This window comes from Oryctolagus cuniculus, chromosome 10 (genome assembly GCF_051225735.1).
Source record: "Oryctolagus cuniculus isolate XC-2025 breed Fujian yellow rabbit chromosome 10, ASM5122573v1, whole genome shotgun sequence".
In the NCBI taxonomy this organism is placed as follows: Eukaryota; Metazoa; Chordata; class Mammalia; order Lagomorpha; family Leporidae; genus Oryctolagus; species Oryctolagus cuniculus.
This window is the reverse complement of record NC_142876.1, coordinates 60,012,102-60,034,740: the sequence shown is the minus strand read 5'-3', so window position 1 is coordinate 60,034,740 and position 22,639 is coordinate 60,012,102. Positions and strand designations below refer to the sequence as shown.

General features: G+C 41.7%; 1 protein-coding gene across 3 annotated transcripts in view; it reads left to right on the top strand.

Annotated features, from left to right (window-relative positions):
• Positions 1-22,639, top strand: part of LPIN2 (lipin 2) — a 101,971-nt gene that overhangs the window by 60,533 nt on the left and 18,799 nt on the right. For all 3 annotated transcript variants that reach the window (XM_051851363.3, XM_070050416.2, XM_002713608.6), the window contains exons 3-8: positions 3,801-3,896; positions 8,229-8,530; positions 14,934-15,041; positions 15,975-16,098; positions 16,910-17,255; positions 20,532-20,631. In XM_051851363.3, coding sequence (XP_051707323.1) covers positions 3,801-3,896; positions 8,229-8,530; positions 14,934-15,041; positions 15,975-16,098; positions 16,910-17,255; positions 20,532-20,631 — 1,076 coding nt within the window. The remainder of the gene's footprint in view (positions 1-3,800; positions 3,897-8,228; positions 8,531-14,933; positions 15,042-15,974; positions 16,099-16,909; positions 17,256-20,531; positions 20,632-22,639) is intronic.

Sequence of the window (22,639 nt, the reverse complement as noted above, 5' to 3'; positions counted from 1 at the left end):
AGAGGTGTTAACAGAATTCTTTTTTTTTTTTTTTTTTTTTTACAGGCAGAGTGGACAGTGAGAGAGACAGAGAGAAAGGTCTTCCTTTTTTCCGTTGGTTCACCTTCCAACGGCCACTGTGGCTGGCGCACCCCGCCGATCCGAAGCCAGGAGCCAGGTGCTTCTCCTGGTCTCCCATGCACTTGGGTCCTCCTCCACTGCACTCTTGGGCCACAGCAGAGAGCTGGACTGGAAGAGGAGCAACTGGGACAGAGTCCAGCACCCTGACCGGGACTAGAACCCGGGGTGCTGGCGCCGCAGGTGGAGGATTAAGCCTATTGAGCCACAGCGCCGGCCAGTTTCCTCCTGTTTTTGACAGTTCCTCAGCCCTTCCTGGTACATCTCACCAGGAGACATTGCTCTGATTACTGGTGTTTTTGTTAACTTGAATCATTTGGCTAATGGTATATGCTAGGTTTCTTCACTATGAATTTATATGGGGGAGAAACTCTGGAACTGTGCAATATCTTTTTTTTTTTTTTAATTTATTTATTTGAAAGAGTTACACAGAATAGAGAAGGGGAGAGAAAGAGAGAAGAGAGGTCTTTCATCCACTGGTTCACTCCCCATTTGGCTGCAACAGCCAGAGCTGTGCTGATCCGAAGCCAGGAGCCAGGAGCTTCTTCCAGGTCTCCTATGCAGGTGCAGGGGCCCAAGGAGTTGGGCCATCTTCTGCTTTCCCAGGCTATAGCAGAGAGCTGGGTCAGAAGTGGAGCAGCCAGGACTAGATGCCGGCACTGCAGGCAGAGGCTTTACCCACTATGCCACAGCGCTGACCACACAAATATATTTATCATATTTTTGCCCACAAAATTTTAGCATGCGTTCATGAATTTTGCCTACAGCAGTTATTACTATGATGTTTGCCAAGTGTTTCCTTATTTGAGTAACAGAATGTTCCCATCTGCTGGTTCACTCCTCCAAATGCCTGCAGTGGCTGAACAGCAGCTGGGAGCAGGGAGCCTGATTTAGGTCTCCCCCTTGAGTGGCAGGAACCCAGTTACATGCGCCATCATCAATGCCTCTATAAAGATTTGCATTAATAGGAAGCTGGACTCGTGAACTGGAGTCAGGAATCAAAGCCAAGCACTTAGGTTCATGGGCATCTTAACTGTGGGGCTACACACCTGCTCCCCCCCTCTCCATTTATTAATTAAAAATTTGCTGTATCACTGCTAGCCTTTTTCTCCTGTTTACTTAATCATTTATGTCATTTGAACTTGTCAATTTTACAATTTGAGTTATCACTTATGATTATGAGGGAACTTTAAAAGATTGGAAAATAGAATTAAAAGATAAGTTTGTTTTGGTGCAAAAAATTTAGAAATCCATGCTCATGAGGGGTCTTTAGAGAGTTCAAGGAAAATGTATATAGTGAAAGAACTATGTATGGATCTCAAAAATTTTGTGCAGCTGCCAGCACCACAGCTCAGTAGGCTAATCCTCCGCCTGCGGCGCCAGCACCCCGGGTTCTAGTCCTGGTCGGGGCGCTGGATTCTGTTCCAGTTGCCCCTCTTCCAGGCCAGCTCTCTGCTGTGGCCCGGGAGTGCAGTGGAGGATGGCCCAAGTGCTTGGGCCCTGCACCCCATGGGAGACCAGGAGAAGCACCTGGCTCCTGGCTTTGGATTAGCACAGTGTGCCGGCCGCAGTGGCCATTGGAGGGTGAACCAACGGCAAAGGAAGACCTTTCTCTCTGTCTCTCTCACTGTCTAACTCTGCCTGTCAAAAAAAAAAAAAAAAAAAAAATTGGTGCAGCAAGAGAAACTTCTCTATGAATTCCAATTTCCAGACTTTTTTTTAACTTTTTTGTTGTTGTTGTTGAATTTGAGAGAGTTACAGAGATAGAGACAGAAAGGGAGAGGTCTTCCATCCAGGAGCTTCTTCCAGGTCTCCCATGCGTGTGCAGAGTCCCAAGGACTTGGGCCATCCTCTGCTGCTTTCCCAGGTGCATTAGTAGGGAGCTGGCTTGGAAGTGCAGTGGCTGAGACCTTAACCAGCACCCATATGGGACGCCAGCACTGCAGTCTGGGGCCTCAACCCACTGGTGCCACAGTTCCAGCCCCTTTTCCAGACTTTTTAAAGTACCATCATACTTATTTAGTTGCTTGAATTGGCACACTTTGACTATTAGTGTAACTCCTTCAAGTCTCTTTTAAATGCTCCCATCATTTTTTGAGCGCCTCCTGGCTTTTTTGCACCATGAAGTGCTCCAGATTTAGCTACTTCCCTGCCTCCATCAAGAAATCGCTTGACTTCTCCTGGGAGCTCTGATACCTTTTATAGGAGAATATTTAAATAGAAACGAAGGTGTCAAAACTAAGTGTGCTCATTACTATTGAAGCATCTTTGATTCTATACTGTCTCAGCCTAGAGAGCTAGGAGAGTGAGTGAGTGAGTGTGTGTGTATGTGTGTTCTCATACATACGCATACCATGCGCACATCTACATTGATCGGAACAATCTTGAGTTCTCAGGGATTCTTCTGATTCCAGCCTATCCACAGGCTTCGTTCCCATCTCCTTATTTATAACCTTTTTCTGACCATGAGAAACATAGCTCTAATTATCCAGTGTATCTACTTATTTGTTCAGTCCTGGAAAACTTGAAATACTTTCAGAATTGCTAGCCTACATCTGTGTGATTAAGATTATACTTCTGTACATGTATAAAATATGTCTTTGGGGAGGACATTTGATGTAACAGTTAAGATACCACTTGGGATGCCTGCTTCTGATATCAAAGTGCCTGGGTTCAAGTCCAGGCTCTACTCCCAGTCCCACCTTCTACTGATGTGCACCATGGAGGCAGCAGGTGATAACCCAAGTACTTGGGTCCCTGCCCACCCATTTGAGAGACCAAATTGAGTCCCTTGCTTTGGCCTGGCCCAGCCCTAGCTGTAGGCATTTGAGGAGTAAAACAGTGGATGGGAGATATATATATCACTATCTCTTTGCCTTTCAAATAAATAAAAGTTAAAATATGCCTTTAAACTTAATAAAAATAAGTACTTTTTATCATGCATTTTTTTTCCTCTGGCTGTATTTCTAGAGTCTCTTGATTATCAGCAGTCATCGTCCCCATGGTCAGCCATTTTTTCTGTAATTCTGTGATGTTCAATTTGAATTTCACTTCCAGCATTATCACTTTTTGTCTCTTTGATGCACTTTGATCTTGGCCAATCACTGAGAGATGAGGTGTCCACACAACAGCATTTTGTTGTCTGTCCCTGAACGGCAATTGATGTGCAGTGATCAGTCACTGGCAGACCTTGAAGAAATGACATGGTTGGTCACTGGTCATGATGGCTTCTGTTACCCACTTGGTGACCTGTGGACTGAAGAGCTGGCAGTGAAGTTGCCCACAACCCACATACTGAGGTTACTGAAATTTACACAGATCTGAACTATGCAAGGAAAGGCCTGCCAGTTCCATAACTTGGAAGGTACTCATATTTGGTAATAGTGATATTTCTCCTATTTTACAACTTTGGTGAATTAAGTAATTAAAATTTTTATTTATTGTAGAAGTAGATGGAGAAACACTTTCTTTTGATTCCTGGTTAGCCATCCTCTCCCCACTCAAGTCCATTTTTGTCTTTTTAGAAATGGGATGTGGGGCAGGTAGCAATGTTTTTCTGGGGCAGTGGCTCTAGGACCCTTAGTACTAAGTTCGTCTTGAGAACCCAGAATTTAGATTGAGTTTAACTTGAATGAGAGATTCTTTGGGTGCAAAATTATACCTTATTGTTCCTTTCTCCTTAGATCGATATAGAAATCAATGGCAATGCAGTGGATCTTCACATGAAGTTGGGTGACAATGGAGAAGCTTTCTTTGTGGAGGAGACTGAAGAGGAATATGTGAGTTCTCAAGGATTGCATCTACTTTAGCTGTTGTGCTCAGGTCTCCTGTACATGCCCCAGAATAGTTCAGTAGTTTTTATACTTGGTTGTAGCAATAATTGTTACTGGTTAGGCAAGCTTTAGCTTAGGTTGGAAAACTAAGCTGTGGAAAAAAACTGGAGAGATAAGGAACTTTCTCTACATCACGTTTGAGGGTACAGCGAGCATAGAAAAAAGCCTTTGTACTTGCTTTTTCTGAAAGGAAAGGTCCATCTTTTTTTACTTTATTGATTTTTCTTATTTAATGCTTATTACAGTTTACACCTTGATTTGAATTCATTCAGTTCTGCCTAAGTAATCAAGACGTATTAACTGAGACTGTTTGCACACATGTAACCTTTAAACTGAGAAAACATGTTTACCATTTTAGTTAAGGACGTTACATTCCTAATCTTGAATGGAAATTAATTTATTATGATCTTAAGAGATCTCAATTAAATTGGCCTTTGTCCTTTTATGAGTGATTATGTGTTTGGCCTCTTTCATCATGAGAGATACTTTGTCTACCTTCCTCACCCATCCACACACACACACACAGCTCTGTATCTGCCACTTTGAACTGTGGTAGAACTTTTCTTGATGAATTTAATATAGTTCTTCTAAAAACAATCTTTAGAAGTCATCTTTACATTTTTCTGCATAAAGAATAGTACCTCAGATAGCAAAAGTGATAAGCTTCATGGAACTGAGACTACAGGACGACTATTTTGGTCTTAAAGATGAACTGTTGGGACTGGTTTTTTGGCACTGGTTTGTGCTGCCACCTATGACCACTTTTGATGAAGTTCCCTACTAATGCATCTGGGAAAGCAGTGAAGGTGACCCAATTACCTGGGCCCCTACCACCCAGTGGAAGACGTGATTGAAGCTCCTGGCTTTGACCTGGCCCAGCTGCGGCCTTTTAGGAAGTGAAACAGTGGATGGAAGAGCTCTCTCTCCTTCTCCCACTCTATTTGCCACCACTCTGCCCTCATGCTCCCCCTCCCCTGCTGCATCTATCTCTAACTCTGCCTTTCAAATAAATAAATAAATAATTATTCTCTTTATTTATTATTTGAAAGCAGAGTTACAGAAAGAAGCAGAGGCAGAGAGATAGATATTCTACCTGCTGGTTTACTCCCCAAATTGCCTTAATGCCTAGAGCTGAGCCATTCAGGAGCCAGGAGCTTCATCTAGATCTCCCATGTCAGTGCAGGGGCTCAAGCAATTGGCCATCCTTCGCTGCTTTCCCAGGCATGTCAGCTGGGAGTTGGGTTAGAAATGGAGCAGCTAGGTCAATTCACAATAGCTAAGACCTGGAATCAACCTAAATGCCCATCAAGAGTAGACTGGATAAAGAAATTATGGGATATGTACTCTATAGAATACTATACAGCAGTTAAAAAAAATGAAATCTGGTCATTTGTAACAAAATGGAGGAATCTGGAAAACATCACGCTGAGTGAATTAAGCCAGTCACAAAGGGACAAATATCATATGTTCTCCCCGATCGGTGACAACTAACCAAGCACCAAAAAGGAAACCTGTTGAAGTGAAAAAGACACTATGAGAAACAATGACTTGATCAGCCCTTGTCCTGACTGTCAAGGAACAACAATACTTTATCCCTTTTAGTATTTTTTTGTTCTACTTAATACTATTGGTTGAACTCCTTAATTAACACACAGTTATTCTTAGGTGCTTAAATTTAACTGAAAATTAAATAAAAGAGTGGGAATAAGAGAGGAAGGAGACGTACAGTTCAGCACATGCTCAATAGAACTTGCCCCCAACAGTAGAGTTAGAAACGTGCCAGGGGATTCCAATTCAATCCCATCAAGGTGGCATGTACCAATGCCATCTCACTAGTCAAAGTGATCAGTTCAGTTCATAATTGATCCTAATGATAGGATTAAGAGTCAAAGGGATCACATAAACAAGATTAGTGTCTGCTAAAACTGATAGGATTAAAAAGGAGAGAAGATCCAACATGGGAAGCAGGATACACAGCAGACTCATAGAATGGCAGATGTTCTAAACAGCACTCTGGCCTCAGAATCAGCCCTTAAGGCATTTGGATCCAGCTGAAAAGCCCATGAGAGTATTTTAAACATGGAAAGCCAAGACACTGTGGCCAAAAAAAAGAAAAGAAAAAAAAAACCTAAATGAAAGATCTCTGTGAGTGAGATCCCAGCGGAAAGAACAGGCCATCAAGGAAGGAGGTACCTTTCTCTGAAGGGAGGAGAGAACTTCCACTTTGACTATGGCCTTGCCTAAACAAGATCGGAGCTGGCAAACTCAAGAGGCTTCCATAGCCTTGGCAACTCATGACAAGAGCCTCGGGTGATTACTGACGCCATAAACAAGAGTGTCAAATTGTTAAATCAACAACAGGAGTCACTGTGCATTTATTCCCCATGTAGGATCTCTGTCCTTAATGTGTTGTACTATGCGAATTAATGGTGTAACTAGTACTCAAACAGTACTTTATACTTTTTGTTTCGGTGTGGGTGCAAACTGTTGAAATCTTTACTTAGTATATACTAAATTGATCTTCTGTATATAAAGATAATTGAAAATGAATCTTGACATGAATGGGATGGGAGAGGGAGCGAGAGATGGGAAGGTTGCAGGTGGGAGGGAGGTTATGGGGGGAAAAAGCCACTGTAATCCAAAAGCTGTACTTTGGAAATTTATATTTATTAAATAAAAGTTAACAAAAAAATTGACTATAAAAAAAATGGAGCAGCTAGGACTCGAACCTGCACCCATATGGGATGCTAACCCTGCAGGCTGGGGCTTTTACCCACTACACCACAGTGCTGGCCCATCTTTATTCTTTAAAAAAAAAAAAAAAGAGGGGGTGGGGTGGGATGGTGAACTTCCAATTTGTTATAAATTCATACACACTGAAAAGTCACCAAAAAATATAGCAAAACGAGCTTATGTTTATTATTTTTTGTTAAAAGCCAGCAACTTAATACCAACATCTAGAGGAAGTATTAAAACAGTGTGATTTGTGAGAGGGAACTTCACCAGCCAAGAAGTCTTCCTAGTATCTTAGTTACTTATTTTTGTTACCTTGTTGGTATTTCATGGCCTAAGAAAAACTTCACTGGAAACAGGGAAAGAGCAGGATAAAACATAATTCTTTTTTTTTTTTTTTTTTTGACAGGCAGAGTGGACAGTGAGATAGACAGAGAAAGGTCTTCCTTTGCCATTGGTTCACCCTCCAACGGCCACCGCGGCCGGCATGCTGCGGCCAGCGCATTGCGCTGATCTGAAGCCAGGAGCCAGGTGCTTCTCCTGGTGTCCCATGCGGGTGCAGGGTCCAAGCACCTGAGCCATCCTCCACTGCACTCCCGGGCCACAGCAGAGAGCTGGCCTGGAAGAGGGGCAACCGGGACAGAATCCAGCGCCCAGTCTGGGACTAGAACCCGGTGTGCCGGCGCCACAAGACGGAGGATTAGCTTAGTGAGCCGCAGCGCCGGCCTAAAACATAATCATTGACAGTTGTCACAGAAGTTTTGTTTATTGATTTATTTATTTATTTGAGAGGTAGAGTTACAGACAGTGAGAGGGAGAGACAGAAAGGTCTTTCTTCCGCTGGTTCACTCCCCAAATGGCCGCAATGGCCATGGCTGCACCGATTTGAAGCCAGGAGCCAGGTGCTTCTTCCCATTCTCTCATGTGGGTGCAGTGGCCCAAGGACCTGGGCCATCTTCTACTGCTTTCCCAGGCCATAGGAGAGAGCTGGATTGGAAGAGGAGCAGCCGGGACTCGAACCAGTGCCCATATGGGATGCCAGCACCACAGGCAGAAGATTAACCTACTGCACCACAGCGCCGCCCAGTGAATAAAATACTTTTAATGTATTTCTTTAAAATTAGGTTTAATCCATATCACTGATTGATATGGATTATACCGATTGTATAAATCCACAGATGAGAGGACTGCACTGACAGTGTGTTCCTTAGTTCTGTGGGGTTATTCTTGTAATTTCATTTAAAAAGTGTGCTTAGCAAAATTAACTTGGAGGAGATCAACTTTCCAGCCTTTTTCCTGTTTTATGTGTGACCAGATTCACCAGACTGTAGTGTTTGTTTCTCCTTCAAATGAGACATTTGCTAATTTATCCAATAAACATTAGATGAACATGGAGCAGGCTATATCTCAGTTCAGTGTGGCTTTCTGACCTTGAGTAAGGAATGTGTGTACCACTGAAAATTTATAGACTTAAACAATTCATTGTTTTGATTCGCTGTCTGGTTTGGCATAGATTAACTTTTTTTTCTCCACATTCTTTTTAAGGAAAAGCTTCCTGCCTACCTTGCCACCTCACCAATTCCTACTGAAGATCAGTTCTTTAAAGATATTGACACCTGTTTGGTGAAATCAGTTGGAAATGAAAGATCATCTCAGAGTTCAGACATCTCACACATCCTGGAAACAGAGACGATTTTTACTCCAACTTCTGTGAAAAAGAAAAAACGAAGGAGAAAGAAATGCAAACAAGACAGCAAAAAGGAAGAGCAGGCTGTTTCTCCTGCTGCAGAAGACACATGTGATGTGGCCGTGAGCTCTGATGAAGAGAAGGGAGCCCAGGCAGCAAGGTAGGGCTCAGCCTGGGACGGTCTCGTGCAGGTATCGAGCAACCACTCATGCTTTAGACAGAGCTCAGGTAGAGCCAGAGCTGCTGGTTCGCAGCTATATGTAGTGTAAGGTTGAAACTTGTTCTTCCCCCTATGGGTAATTGAGGAATCAAGTGTGAAAGACAATTCTTTTTTTTCATTCCTCTTACTCCTTAAAATTTGTGGTACTTACATGTCATTTGTAGCAGACTTGTGATGTGTTCCTTTCCATCTAGTACATTTCCAAAAGCAGAATAAATCATAAGTTAAAAAAAAAATCTGAATTAGTGACTTGTCCCCAGGAGAGCAGATTTAAGTAGACACAGCATCGATTGTGGGATTTTCTGTGTGATTATCTCACCTATACTTTTGGTTCTTTCTTCCCTTAATAGCTTTTTAAAAATTTTAACTGATACATAAAATTTGTATATATTCATAGAGGTACCATGTGATGTTTTGATATGTGTATACATTGTGTAATGTCTAATCAAGGTAAACATGCCTATCTCCTCAAACATTTATTTCTTTGGTGTAAAACCTTTAAAAAAATCCCTTTCTTCTAGTTTTATTTTTTCAGAGAAATTTGTAGTACATTATCATTAATCTACAGTCACCCTACTGTGCAGTAGAACACTAGAACATCTTACTCCTAACTATAACTTAGTACCTCTTAATCACCCATCCTCTCTTTTTCTCTCCTCAGCCTATGGTAACCACCATTCTACTTTCAGCTTCTATGAGATCTATTTATTTATTTTAATTTACTTGAAAGGCAGAGATTTTTTTTTTAAAGGTTTATTTAATTGAAAGGCAGAACGACAGAGAGGAAGAAGAGGTCTTGTGTCTCCTGGCTCATTCCCCAAATGCTTGCAACAGCCAGGGCTGAGCCAGGCCAAAGGCACTAGCTTAGAAGTCCATCCAGTGGCCCAGGCATTTGAGTCGTCATCTGCTGCCTGCCAGCATGCATTAGCAGGAAGCTGGACCAAAAAGGGAGTAGCTGGCACTCAGACTAGCACTGTGATACAGGATGCAGGTATCCCAAGCTATGGTTTATGGCCACAACACACACACTGAGATTAACTTTTTTAAATGCCACACATTAGTGAGATCATATAGTACTTGTGTTTCTGTTCTTGGCTTATTTCTTTCACATAGTGACCTCTAGTTGCATCATGGTGTTGCAAATGGAAAATTTCCCATCCTTTTTTATGGCTGAATAATATTCCATCATATCTCTGTATGTTTTGTTTATCCATTCATCAGTCAGACATGTAGATTGTTTCCACTTCTTGTAATGGATGGTGAGTGATCTCATTTCCCTTCAGTATATACTCAGTAGTGGGATTACATGTAATTGTGCTTTCTAGCTTTCTTAAGGAGCCTTCATACCCTTTTCCACAAGGGCTAAGTTACATTCCCACCAACGACGTGCAAGGGTTCCCTTTTCTCCGCATCCTCACCAGCATTTGTTTTGCTTTGTCTTTTTGTTAGTAGCCACACTGGAGTGAGTTGATGTCTCCTTGTGTTTTTGACTTGCATTTCCTTGATGATTAGTGATAGCATTTTTCAAGTTCCAGGTGTCCATTTTTGTGTCTTCCTTTGGAAAATGCCTGTTTACTGCCATTTTTTTTAACTTTTATTTAATGAATATAAATTTCCAAAATACAGCTTATGGATTACAATGGCTTCCCCCCCATATCGTCCCTCCCACCCGCAACCCTCCCCTTTCCCACTCCCTCTCCCCTTCCATTCACATCAAGATTCATTTTCGATTCTCTTTATATACAGAAGATCAGTTTAGCATACATTAAGTAAAGATTTCAGTACTGACGCCATAAACAAGAGTGTCAATTTGTTAAGTCAACAACAGGAGTCACTGTGCACTTACTCTTCATGTAGGATCTCTGTCCTTAGTGTGCTGTACATTGAGATTTAATGCTATAACTAGTACTCAAACAGTATTTTTCACTTTATGTTTCCGTGTGGGAGCAAACTGTTGAAATCTTTACTGCCATTTTTTAATCGGATTTTTTAAACTGTTGGGTTCTTTGCATTCCTGCGCATCCCGGTTATTATCAAATATATAGTTTGCAGATATTTTCTCCCATTATAAATTGTTTCTTCCCTCTGTTAATTGTTTCCTTTGCTGGACAAAAGCTCTTTAGTTTGATGAGATCCTGTATGTGTATTTTTGGTTGTGTTTCCTGTGGTTTTGTTCCTTTGTTTGTGATCTGACTCCAGATAATCCTTGCTCATTCCAGTCTCTTAAAATGTCTCTGTTATATGTTTTTCTGGTACTTTTCAAAGTTTCAGGTCTTAAATTTAGATTTTTTTTCAAGGATATATTTATTGGGACCAGTGTGTGGCATAGTGAGTTAAGCCACTGCGTGTATTTCTAGCATCTCCTATGGGCGCTGATTTGATTCCCAGACGCTCCACTTCTGATCCAGCTCCCTGCTGATGCACCTGGGAGAGCAGTGAGAGGATCCTCTCTCTCTAACTATTCCTTTCAAATAAATAAATAAATCTTTAACAGATTATGATAATGTGAGGGACAATACATAGGATCATCAGTATATTAACATGTTAAAGAATCTGAGAGAAAGTCAGTTGCTTTTGTAGTTGTAAAATCTAGGAATTATGTGGAGAATTTGAAGGTTTCAAATATCTTATTTTCCTGGACCCTTATGAGGGAAATTGTTTTGAAAGAAGATACATAAAGTAGATTTCATTTGAGTTTGATAAATGTCATTCTATTTAAACTCTACTTTTCAAAAATTTCTTTGATAATAGAATTAAAGTTAACTGAGGCCCCTTGAAGAAGGCAGTTGAAAGAGAAAATCATTCTTTAAAGCAGGTTACTGTTGCACAGCTAGAGAAATTCATATGGAAATGAGAGCACCTAAACTCCCTGAGGCTTATTTAAACTGTTCCTGGTGAGTGTCCTTTCCTCTCCTGAAGTGAACTTTTGGTTTGTGTGTAGCATGGAGTCCCTGTTTCCTTCCAAAGGGTGGGTGGGTGTACTTATGTTAAAAACATTGCGCCTAGGTATAAGTAGCCTGTGGGAGGGAAGGGACTTTATAACTTGGATGGTATTCTAGCACAGACTCTAGCAGAAGTATAAAAAACTTACCGCTGATGGAAATATTTCAGATACCCAGTGATAGCAGAAATGGACCCTAAAGACTGGAGCATCAGGGGCAGCCTGTGGCATAGTAGGTTAAGCTTCCGCCTGGGGCACCAGCTTCCCATATGGGTGCTGGTTCAAGTCCCAGCTGCTCTACTTCTGATCCAGCTCCCTTCCAGTTGCATCTGGGAAAGCAGATGAAAGCGGCCCAACTGCTTGGGTCCTTCTACCCACATGAGAGATCCAGAAGCAGCTTGGCTGCAGATTGCCTCAGCTCCAGCCATTGCAGCCATTTAGGGAGTGAACCAGCAGAAAGCAGACAGACAATCTCTCTCTCTCTCTCTCTCTCTCTCTCTGTCTCTCCCTCTCTGTCTCTAACTCAGCCTCTCAAATAAATAAATCTTAAAATACATATATATATATGTATATGTATATATAAAAAATATAAACAGACCATCAGAGAGGAATCTCAACTTTTAATCCACAAAAGCCAATTTGCTTAAAAAGTTGTATGGGGGAGCTAAATCCAGGGAACCTAAGACTTTTCATGATTAATGTTTTAACCCTGAGGCTGCATGCTTGTCTTTCATCTCCTCATCGGTAACTGGCTTCTAGAGAAACCTCCAGTTCTTCTGTGGTAGGTGTAGGTATTCAAGGTGACCTGGATCTTACGGATGCTCCCTGCCTTTCCCTGTCTTTAAGTATGTTTTTCGGGGCCAGCACCGTGGTGCACTAGGTTAATCCTCCGCCTGTGGTGCCAGCATCCCATATGGGCACCAGGTTCTAGTCCCGGTTGCTCCTCTTCCAGTCCAGCTCTCTGCTGTGGTCCTGGAGGGCAGTGAAGGATGGCCCAAGTGCTTGGGCCCTGCACCCACAAGGGAGACCAGGAGGAAGCATCTGGCTCCTGGCTTTGGATCAGTGTAGCTCCGGCCGTTGCAGCCATCTGGGAAGTGAACCAACGGAAGGAAGACCTTTCTCTCTGTCTCTCTCACTGTCTGTAACTCTACCTGTCAAATAAATAAATAAGTAAATTTTAAAAAGTATGTTTTTCTCCTCTTGAATGAAGTTGTATGTCAGACTAATCCTCTGGAAGAAAGGAAATTAGAGTTAGAAAAACCTTAAATTGAAAGATGCATATGTGGGAAAACTGCCACTTGGCAGAGTTAATGGCAAAAGAGTATGTTAAATTAAGATACAGAGGAAGAAAAGTAGTATTAAAAATTAATAAACTGATTTCTATTTTTTAGTCAAACATTGTAACAGATACTCTCATTTTACATTGAGTATCTGTGCTATTAGAGCATTGAATTTTCTGTAGGAAGTTCTTAATGTGTATAATATGGTGCTTTTTGCTTTTCAGAGTTTTCCTTTGTCCTTTATCCTTTTTGGAGATTTCAGCATCTCACATCAACTCTGAAGTAGACAGGACAAATGATAAATTTCCAACTAAACATGAACACTGGGGCTGACAGTGCTTCTGAGAGATGTTTTCAAGGTTATATTGCAAGTTAGTTATATTAGCCCTGCAAATTAAAGAAAATCCAAGGGTAAATTAATTAAAACTTTATTGGCATTAGTTCAGCCTTCTAGAGTTCCAAGGTTTATGTATGAATTTTAAAAACATTTATTGGGTTGGCACTGTGGTGTGGCAGGTAAAGCTACCACCTGTGGTGCCAGTATCCCATCTGGGCACTGGTTCGAGTCTCAGCTGCTCCATGCTCCCTGCTAGTGCTCCTGGGAGAGCAGCAGCAGATGTCCCACATACTTGGGCCCTTGTACCTACGTGAGGGACCCAGATGAAGCTAGAGGCTCCTGGCTCCTGGCTTTGGATTGGCCCAGCTCTGGCCATTGGAGCCATTAGGGGAATGAACCAGCAGATGGAAGATTTCTCTCTCTCCCTCTGCTTCCCCCCCACTCTGCCTTTCAAGTAAATAAATCTTTTTTTTTTTTGACAGGCAGAGTGGACAGTGAGAGAGACAGACAGAGAGAAAGGTCTTCCTTTGCCGTTGGTTCACCCTCCAATGGCTGCCGCGGCTGGCGCGCTGCGGCCGGCGCACCGCGCTGATCCGATGGCAGGAGCCAGGAGCCAGGAGCCAGGTGCTTTTCCTGGTCTCCCATGGGGTGCAGGGCCCAAGCACCTGGGCCATCCTCCACTGCACTCCCTGGCCACAGCAGAGAGCTGGCCTGGAAGAGGGGCAACCGGGACAGAATCCGGTGCCCCGACCGGGACTAGAACCCGGTGTGCCGGCGCCACAAGGCGGAGGATTAGCCTAGTGAGCCGCGGTGCCGGCCTAAGTAAATAAATCTTTAAAAAAATAATAAAAGCATTTATCAGCCAGCGCCGTAGGTCAATAGGCTAATCCTCCGCCTACAGCGCCGGCACACCGGTTCTAGCCCCGGTCGGGGCGCCGGATTCTGTCCCAGTTGCCCCTCTTCCAGGCCAGCTCTCTGCTGTGGCCAGGGAGTGCAGTGGAGGATGGCCCAAGTGCTTGGGCCCTGCACCCCATGGGAGACCAGGAGAAGCACCTGGCTCCTGGCTTTGGATCAGCGCAGTGCGCCGGCCGCAGTGGCCATTGGAGGGTGAACGAATGGCAAAAGGAAGACCTTTCTCTCTCTCTCTCTCTCTCACTGTCCACTCTGCCTGTCAAAAAATAAATACAAATTTTAAAAAAAAGCATTTATCATGTTTTTGTGTCATATTGCTCACATCTCCACATGATGTAGATTCTGTCCAAGTAAACAAAGTTCTGAGATAATCCCAAGGCCAAACAAAGAAAATTGTTGCTGAGTTTTAAATTTCTGAGCCATAGCTCTTTAATGTTCTTATATTTTCTGTAATATACAGAGGAGTAGACTTAGAACCAGAGTTTATAGTTGTTCTGAGTCCAGCAACTTCCTAGGTTTTTTGACTTTGAGCAAATTACAAAACTTTTTTGAATCAGTGGTTACCTGATATCTAACATAGAATATTACTACTTCAGATTTGTATTCATTTTCTCCTTCTAGCCTTTGAATCATTTACCCTGAAGAGATGTAAGAAGAAATTTTTAATTATATTTCTCTTCTAACCTTCATCTAGTTTATATTTGAATAGTGATTGCTCGAATGTGGTGAACCCCCTTCTATTTGCCTTTGAAAGGGATTAGTTATTCATCATTTGTCTCTGTCTGTATTGTTGAGGTGATTTGTCAGTAGATTTGGAGGATATTTTAAAGCTGACATCAGTGTCGTCCTTTCCTTTGTTTTTTCTTTCCACAGAGGATCTTCGACTGCTTCCTTAAAGGAAGAAGAGTATAAGGAACCTTTGCTTTTCCATTCTGGAGACCACTACCCCTTATCTGATGGAGATTGGTCCCCTTTAGAGAAGTAAGTATCTTTGAAATTTCTTGGTTTCTTAAAAGAGGAAGGAGAATGTATTAAATAGCTTTTCTGTAACTTACAGTAATGATACTTCCCATTTCTCCAGTACAGTAGAGGAACTGAAATTTATTTTAACTATTTATTTATTTATGTGAAAGATGGACTGGCAGAGAAGAGAGGTCTCCCATCTGCTAGTTCATTCCCCAAATACCAACCAGGAGCTGGGTATTTGGGCCAGATCAAAGCCAGGGACTCAGAACTCAGTCTGGGTCCCCCACCTGGCAGGGACCCAAGTCTTTGGTCTCTCCTCTGCTGCCTTCCCTTGTGCATTAACAGAAAACTGGATTGGAAGCAGAATAGCTGGGACTCAGACCAGCCCTCTGCCCATGAATATTTCCTTTTCATTAATATGAATCTTTTCTCTCAGTAACTGTTCTTACACGTGATCTGACTTATTCTAACAGTGTTGGCCACTTGTAATTCTGAATCATCAGCACAGAATTTGGCCATCTATAGTTCTTCTAATTTTTCAGTGTCACCTGCTGACTGGTAAATGTGACTAATATAGTAAGAAAACATGGAATCATGCTGTTTATTCTTCAATACAGTCCTCATTATTATGTTATTTAACTTGCATTTCTGTGCTTTTCATCTTCTTTAAAATTATCTTTCTCATTGATTTCTTATGAGAAGCCAATGAGATAATGCATATATGGTATTGAGGGAGGACTTAGCAAGTCCTCAATAGAAGCTAGTTAGTGTTGTTTTATTATTATTAAAGAACTCAAGTGGAAGAAATAAATGATGTTTCCCTAAATAGTTTATTTGCAGGATAAAGTTAATATATTCAAATTTGTTTCCTTTCATCTGCCAATCTCAATGAAACTGAAGGTTTCTCAACTTTAAAATCATCACATTTCTTTGTTCTTGTGTGTGCAGCACCTATTCCCAGGCAGTTTGTCCTAAGAGTGATTCAGAGTTGGAGGTGAAACCTGCCGAGAGCCTGCTCAGATCGGAGTCTCATATGGAGTGGACATGGGGCGGGTTCCCAGAGTCCACCAAGGTACTTGGTCTTCTCACAAGTGGAATGTCTCACTGGATTTGAGAATCCAGTGCCTGCATCCATAAGAAAAGGAAGCCATTGCTGACCCAGCTCATATGACTATAAATGACAGTAGTGCCCTCCTGTGGTCAGCAGAATCAATCCAAAGTTAATGGTTTTCATAACATTTGGACCATGTTTTTGGAACAGAAGAGATTCAGCAGATGTGTTTTTCTATTGAGTGAATAACATTATTGGTTGTTAATTAACATAAGGAAAATTTTTAAAGGCACCCAAATAAAGGAAACTAAAATTTCTGCCCTGAAATTTTAAATAGGAAATTTTTAAGACTTTTTATTTCCAGCTCATAATAAAATAAAAAGCTGGGGGAGATAACATATCTTAAAGGAGAAATTAGCTTGATCATATTGAATTTAGTTTTACAAAAATGTACATTTTGCAGTTAGACTTTACTTCCTGTTTAAATTGTTTTAACTCAGCTTTGAGTTAGTTTAAGCAGAGTTAAATTTTCATTTAGTACTCTTAAGTTTTTTTCCCCCAAAATGAATGTTCTCTACCTCTTAATACCTAAAAATTGTCTTATTACTTCAGTCGTCTTCATTGTTTAGCTCTTCATGCAGTTATAACTCTTATAAATATGATATTAAATGCAATTACTAGCTTTTCTCCATTTTAATTTGTACACATGCAAAATAATATATTTAATGAATGTCTTGTTATATATAAAGTAATATACTTAGCAACTAAGAAATAAATCATAAAACACCTTTGAGAGTAGTTTAATTTTTTTTTTTAAATTTAACTTTTTTAGGTCACCAAAAGAGAGAGAGGTGATCATCATCCTAGGACAGCTACCATTACACCATCAGAAAATACCCATTTTCGGGTAATTCCCAGTGAGGACAACCTCATAAGTGAAGTCGAGAAGGATGCTTCCATTGAAGAAACTGTCTGTACCATAGTGAAACCCAAACCCAGAGCCTTGTGTATGCAAATGGGTGATGCAACTTCAGCTGCAGAACTTCTCGAACCTCTTCTTGAGAGTCCTCAGATTTCATCTATGTTAGATGCAGACCACCTTCCCAACCCATCCTTAGGGGAGGCTCCCTCAGAATTGAAACCAGCTGCTAAAGTAGACTCGCCGTCAAAGAAGAAAGGTAATCATGTGTTTAGTTTGAAATCAGGTACTCTGCACTTACGTGGTAAATTATGTTGGTGTTTCAGATACTATGACAGCATTTGTATTCTCCAGTCAGAACCTTGATTATGAGTGCTTATTTACTGCGGCTTCCCCTTTTTGCCGCAGTTTCCTTTGGAGCAGAACTCTGTCTCCTGTTGCTACTCAGTAAGTCCTTGGGAGGCATTTATTGAGAAACTTAGTGACTGCATTCCAGTCATTTAATTAGTAAAACTGACCACTTTATTGACTAGGTAGGTCAAGTAAAGTGAGGAATAGTCTCAAACAAGTAATTGCATGTTTAAATAGAAATTGAATAGAGAAAAAAAAGTCTGCTCCCTGAAATATCTTAGTTGATGCCACATTAAGTATGCGTTTGCAATGATATGGAATAAAAATAAATAATATGCTAATTTTAATAGGTATTCTCATCTTTCATGATTATTTCTCTCTAAAACAGGTAAGAGAGAAGATATGGCCCAACTTGGCTAAACAATTCATCTCACTTTTGGAATACAAATCAGACTATTCTTACTATGTAAAAATATAACGTTGTCTGTTGATGCTTGGTACAATAAAAGCCAGAACATGCACATTCTCTTAACTCGGGCCTTAGAGACTATTTTTTTTGAAGTGAAAACTTACCTAAAATTACTCTTCCTCATATATAGCCAGGCAACTACTTCCCTTTTTCTTAAATTCTAATATGAAAGGTTAGATAATCACAAACTGACTTTAGAAATCTCTACCACAGCTGTGGACCTTCTGAGTCACTCAGATAATTTATCTAAAATAAAAGAATGTGACTGTCACGTATTTGTGATCAGATCTGGCCATCTAGCTGATACTGGTGTGGCACCTGTCCTTTTCCAAATGCACGTTAACTGTTGTACTTTAATAAATGTGAAGAGAGATTTCCAGTTCTTCTAAGGTGAAAGCTTTGTTTCTGACAGGAAATAACAAATCTTTAAAAAAATATATTTGTTTGAGAGGTAGAGTTACAGACAGAGAGAAGGAGAGACAGAGAGAGGGATCTTCCACTTGCTGGTTCACTCCCCAAATGGCCACAACAGCCAGAGCTGAGCTGATCAGAAGCCAGGAGCTTCCTCTGGGTCTCCCACACAGGTGCAGGGGCCCAAGCGCTTGAGCCATCCTCTGCTGCATTCCTAGGCCATTAGCGGAGAGCTGGATTGGAAGAGGAGCAGTCAGAACACAAACCACGGCCCATATGAGATTCTGGTGCCGCAGGTGGATGCTTAGCCTACTGTGCCAACACACTGGCCCCCAAATCCTCTTCCTAGCACACAGGATCAGTGGTTCTTTCGACCTTGTTCTTTTTTCCCCAACTTTTTATTATGAAAATTTTGGCATATTGCCATGCATCACTTAACAGTGCAGGTATGTTCTGAGAAATGTGTCAGTAGTTCATTTTGTCCTTATTCAAACAGAGTGTGCTTACACAAACCTAGATGGTATAGGTCATTCAGTGTGTGGTCTCTTGTTGCAGTCAGTATACATGACGTATATGAGACTGCTGTTGGAGTTACATGGCACAAACTTTATTGACAGTAAATTTTTTTATATAGTTAGGAATACATCATAAAATAAGGATAAAATATATGGTATAATAAGCCAGCAAAATAGTTAATATGTACTATACATAATTGTGTGTGCTATATGCAGTTTTTTTTTTTTAATGAGGAAAGTATAGTTTTTTTTTAAAGATTTATTTATTTATTTGAAAGTCAGAGTTACACAGAGAGAGGAGAGGCAGAGAGAGAGAGGTCTTCCATCCGCTGGTTCACTCCCCAGTTGGCTGCAACAGCCGGAGCTGCGCCAATCCAAAGCCAGGAGCCAGGAGCTTCTTCCAGGTCTCCCACGCAGGTGCGGGGGCCCAAGGACTTGGGCCATCCTCCACTGCCTTCCCAAGCCATAGCAGAGAGCTGGACTTGAAGTGGAGCAACTGAGACTAGAACCAGTGCCCATATGAGATGCCGGCACTTCAGGGCAGGGCATTAACCCACTGCGCCACAGTGCTGGCCCCAGTATATGTGCAGTTATTTTTAACTGGTACATAAAAATCCTACTTTCTTCAAATAGAAGTTACTCTAATAACACTATGCAGTAGAAATGTAATATGAGCCACATATGTAATTTTGAGGTCTTCTCATAGCCAACTTCAAAGTGAAATAAGCAAATGAACTTGTTTAATGATCTGTATGAACCAATAAATCCAAAATATCTAATTTAGCAACTAATTTAAAAAATGCTAATGAGGTACTTTGTATTTTTGTTTTAGAATAAATGGTATAGTTTGCATGTAAGAAAAAAAAATAGAATTAGTATACTGCCATTTATACCAGAAACAGTTTAAGGACTCAGTAGCCACATATGATACTGGTGGTCACTAGAGGGAGTAGTGCAGATCTAGTGGCTTAATTACATTTGGTGTAAGTATTTTATTGTTTGAATCCAAGATTACTTTCTAAATATCGTTTATTATTTGTTAGAAAGTCAGTGAGAGAGCGCACTCCTATCTGCTTATTCATCCCCTAAATGCCTACAACAGCTGGGGTACCAAAGCCAGGAGCCAGAAACTATCTCCCACTTGGGTGACAGAAACCCAATTTTTTGAGCTGTCACCACTACCTCTCATTGGTCTAATTAACAGGAAACTGAAGTTAGGAGCCAGAGAGAAGTTGAAAAGGCCAAGTGCCTGCAATCCCATAAAGTAATCCTGAAGGTGACTTTATGGGATGTATTGGAGTACTTCGTATTGTATCTCATGATGATCGTGACTAGTGATCATTTGTGTTGTCTGCAGATGCAGCCATTGTAAAGGATCTGTGTCTTCCCGCAGTTAGAAGGTGATATATAGGTTGATACTGGGGCACCACGTGAATATCCTTTTTCCCAATGATACTCTTCCCTTCATAGGTGATTGTCTCAAGCTTGGTCATGTTTGTTCTTATCTATAAATATTTTTAGAACTTCACCATTAAATATACATTGTCTAGGAGCTAGGGTTATTTTTGTGATAGCAAATGGAAGACAGAATGAGTAAATCACATGTGTTTATTGAGCACTGAATTTCTCTGCCATTGGCTGGGGTCATTGAGAACTAACATAAATAAAAAGGCTAATTGATACTTTCAAAAGTAAAATCATGGTCAGTCTTATGTTTGCAAGGCTTTGTTTTCTTGCAGAGTTGTAAATGAAAAATAAATTATCTGATATGATTTTCTTATGAAAACAGGTGTCCACAAGAGAAGCCAGCACCAAGGACCTGATGATATTTACCTTGATGACTTAAAAGTCCTGGAACCTGAAGTTGCAGCTCTATATTTCCCTAAAAGGTAGTGTGTTCTTTGTGTATTGAAGGGTGGACAGCTCTGAAGTGTTCTAATTATTTCATCTGAGGAAAAGGAACAAGGTAAATTGTCCTTAAGCTGAATCTGATGATTGCTTCAGGTTTTGGAAAATTCAGAAATAGTGCATGTGTTGTTTGACTGTAATGACTTGAGATTATTACCTACTTACAAAAACAGTATTGATAAATTGAGAAGACAGATATTAGTTAAACTTACATAAGAATATCTAGCTTTGGTTAGTCATTTCTGTAGTCATTAATGCAAACTCAATATGCTTGGGGAAATTTGTTAGCATTTGTTTCCTTTATTCTGTGGGTTTTTTGTTTTTTTGTTTGTTTGTTTGTTTGTTTGTTGACAGGCAAAGTTAGAGAGAGACAGAGAGAAAGGTCTTCCTTTGCCGTTGGTTCGCCCCCCAAATGGCTGGCTCACTGCACCGATCCAAAGCCAGGAGCCAGGTGCTTCTTCCTGGTCTCCCATACGGGTGCAGGGCCCAAGCACTTGGGCCATCCTCCACTGCCTTCCTGGGCCACAGCAGAGAGCTGGACTGGAAGAGGAGCAACCGGGACTAGAACCCGCGGTTGCGGCAGCAGCCTATTCTGTGTTTTAAAAGTAATGCACCTGTATTTGAAAATGCTTTACAAAAAACATCTTCTCCCTTTGGAGTCTGGGATCCTAGACATTTCCTGAATTCAGCCTGGATCTGGTGAGGCCCCATCCTAGCAGGCTGTGTTCCCCACATTGATGATAGCTCTCACCATTGTCACCCAGTCTTCCTCCTTGTCGCTCCCCCTCTTCGTGGAGGAACGACACAGGACCCTGCGCTGTTCTTTCGTCTGCTCGGCCCTCCCCGGGTTTGCTGCTGGTTCTTCCCGGGTTGGCTACTATCCCTTCCACCTCCGTGGAAGGGCAGTTCCCCCTAGCCACATTCCCCACTTCCGCAGGGGAGCGGCACACCGCCGGCCGGCTTTCTCGGGGGCTGCACGGGTTCCCTTAGATGTTCCCCATAGATGTTCCTGGTGCATGCCGTCTCTCTCCTCCTTTATAGTCCTCCTCCGCCAATCCTAACTCGGCTGCCCACACGCCGAGTACGCTGCTCTCCTCCAATCAGGAGCAAGTCCTACAGTTTATTAGTTGAACTGGAGGCAGCTGTGCGGAAGCTGTTTACTTCTCTCCCAGCGCCATATTGTGGGAGAGCAGATGCATAGAATAAGTCTTAATTCCAGTAACTCAGTCTAGTCCGGTTGCTCCCCACACTCCTGTCTCTCATGGTTTTTCTCTGTGAATAACACAAATGTGAACCTCAAATGTAGTAAACTTGAACTGTCTTTTCATGTTCATTTCCAGTCATAGGAAAATTCTATGTGATTACAAAAAAGTCAACTTTTCTTCATGGAAAAATGACTTGAATATGTTGAGCCACAGACACGTAACCAAACACCTTTAAATGAGTTACTGGAAAGCTCTCTGCTGTGGCCCGGGAGTGCAGTGGAGGATGGCCCAAGTCCTTGGGCCCCGCACCCGCACCCAGCGGCCATTGGGGGGTGAACCAACGGAAAAAGGAAGACCTTTCTCTCTCTCTCACTGTCCACTCTGCCTGTTAAAAAAAAAAAAAAAATGAGTTACTGGAAAACAGATTTCGTTTTATTTATTTTTAAAGATTTATTTTACTTATCTGAAAGAGTTACAGAGAGAGGTAGAGACAGAGAGAGATCGATCTTCCATCTGCTGGTTCACTCCACAGATGGCCACAATGGCTGGAGCTGTGTGGATCTGAAGCCAGGAGCCAGGAGCTTCTTCTGGGTCTCCCATGTGGGTGCATGGGCCCAAGGACTTGGGCCATCTTTTACTGCTTTCCCAGGCTACAGCAGAGAGCTGGATTGGAAGAGGAGCAGCCAGGACTAGAACCGGTGCCCATATGGGGTGCTGGTGCTTCAGGCCAGGGCATTAACCCACTGCGCCAGAGCACCAGCCCCTGGAAAACACATTTCATATT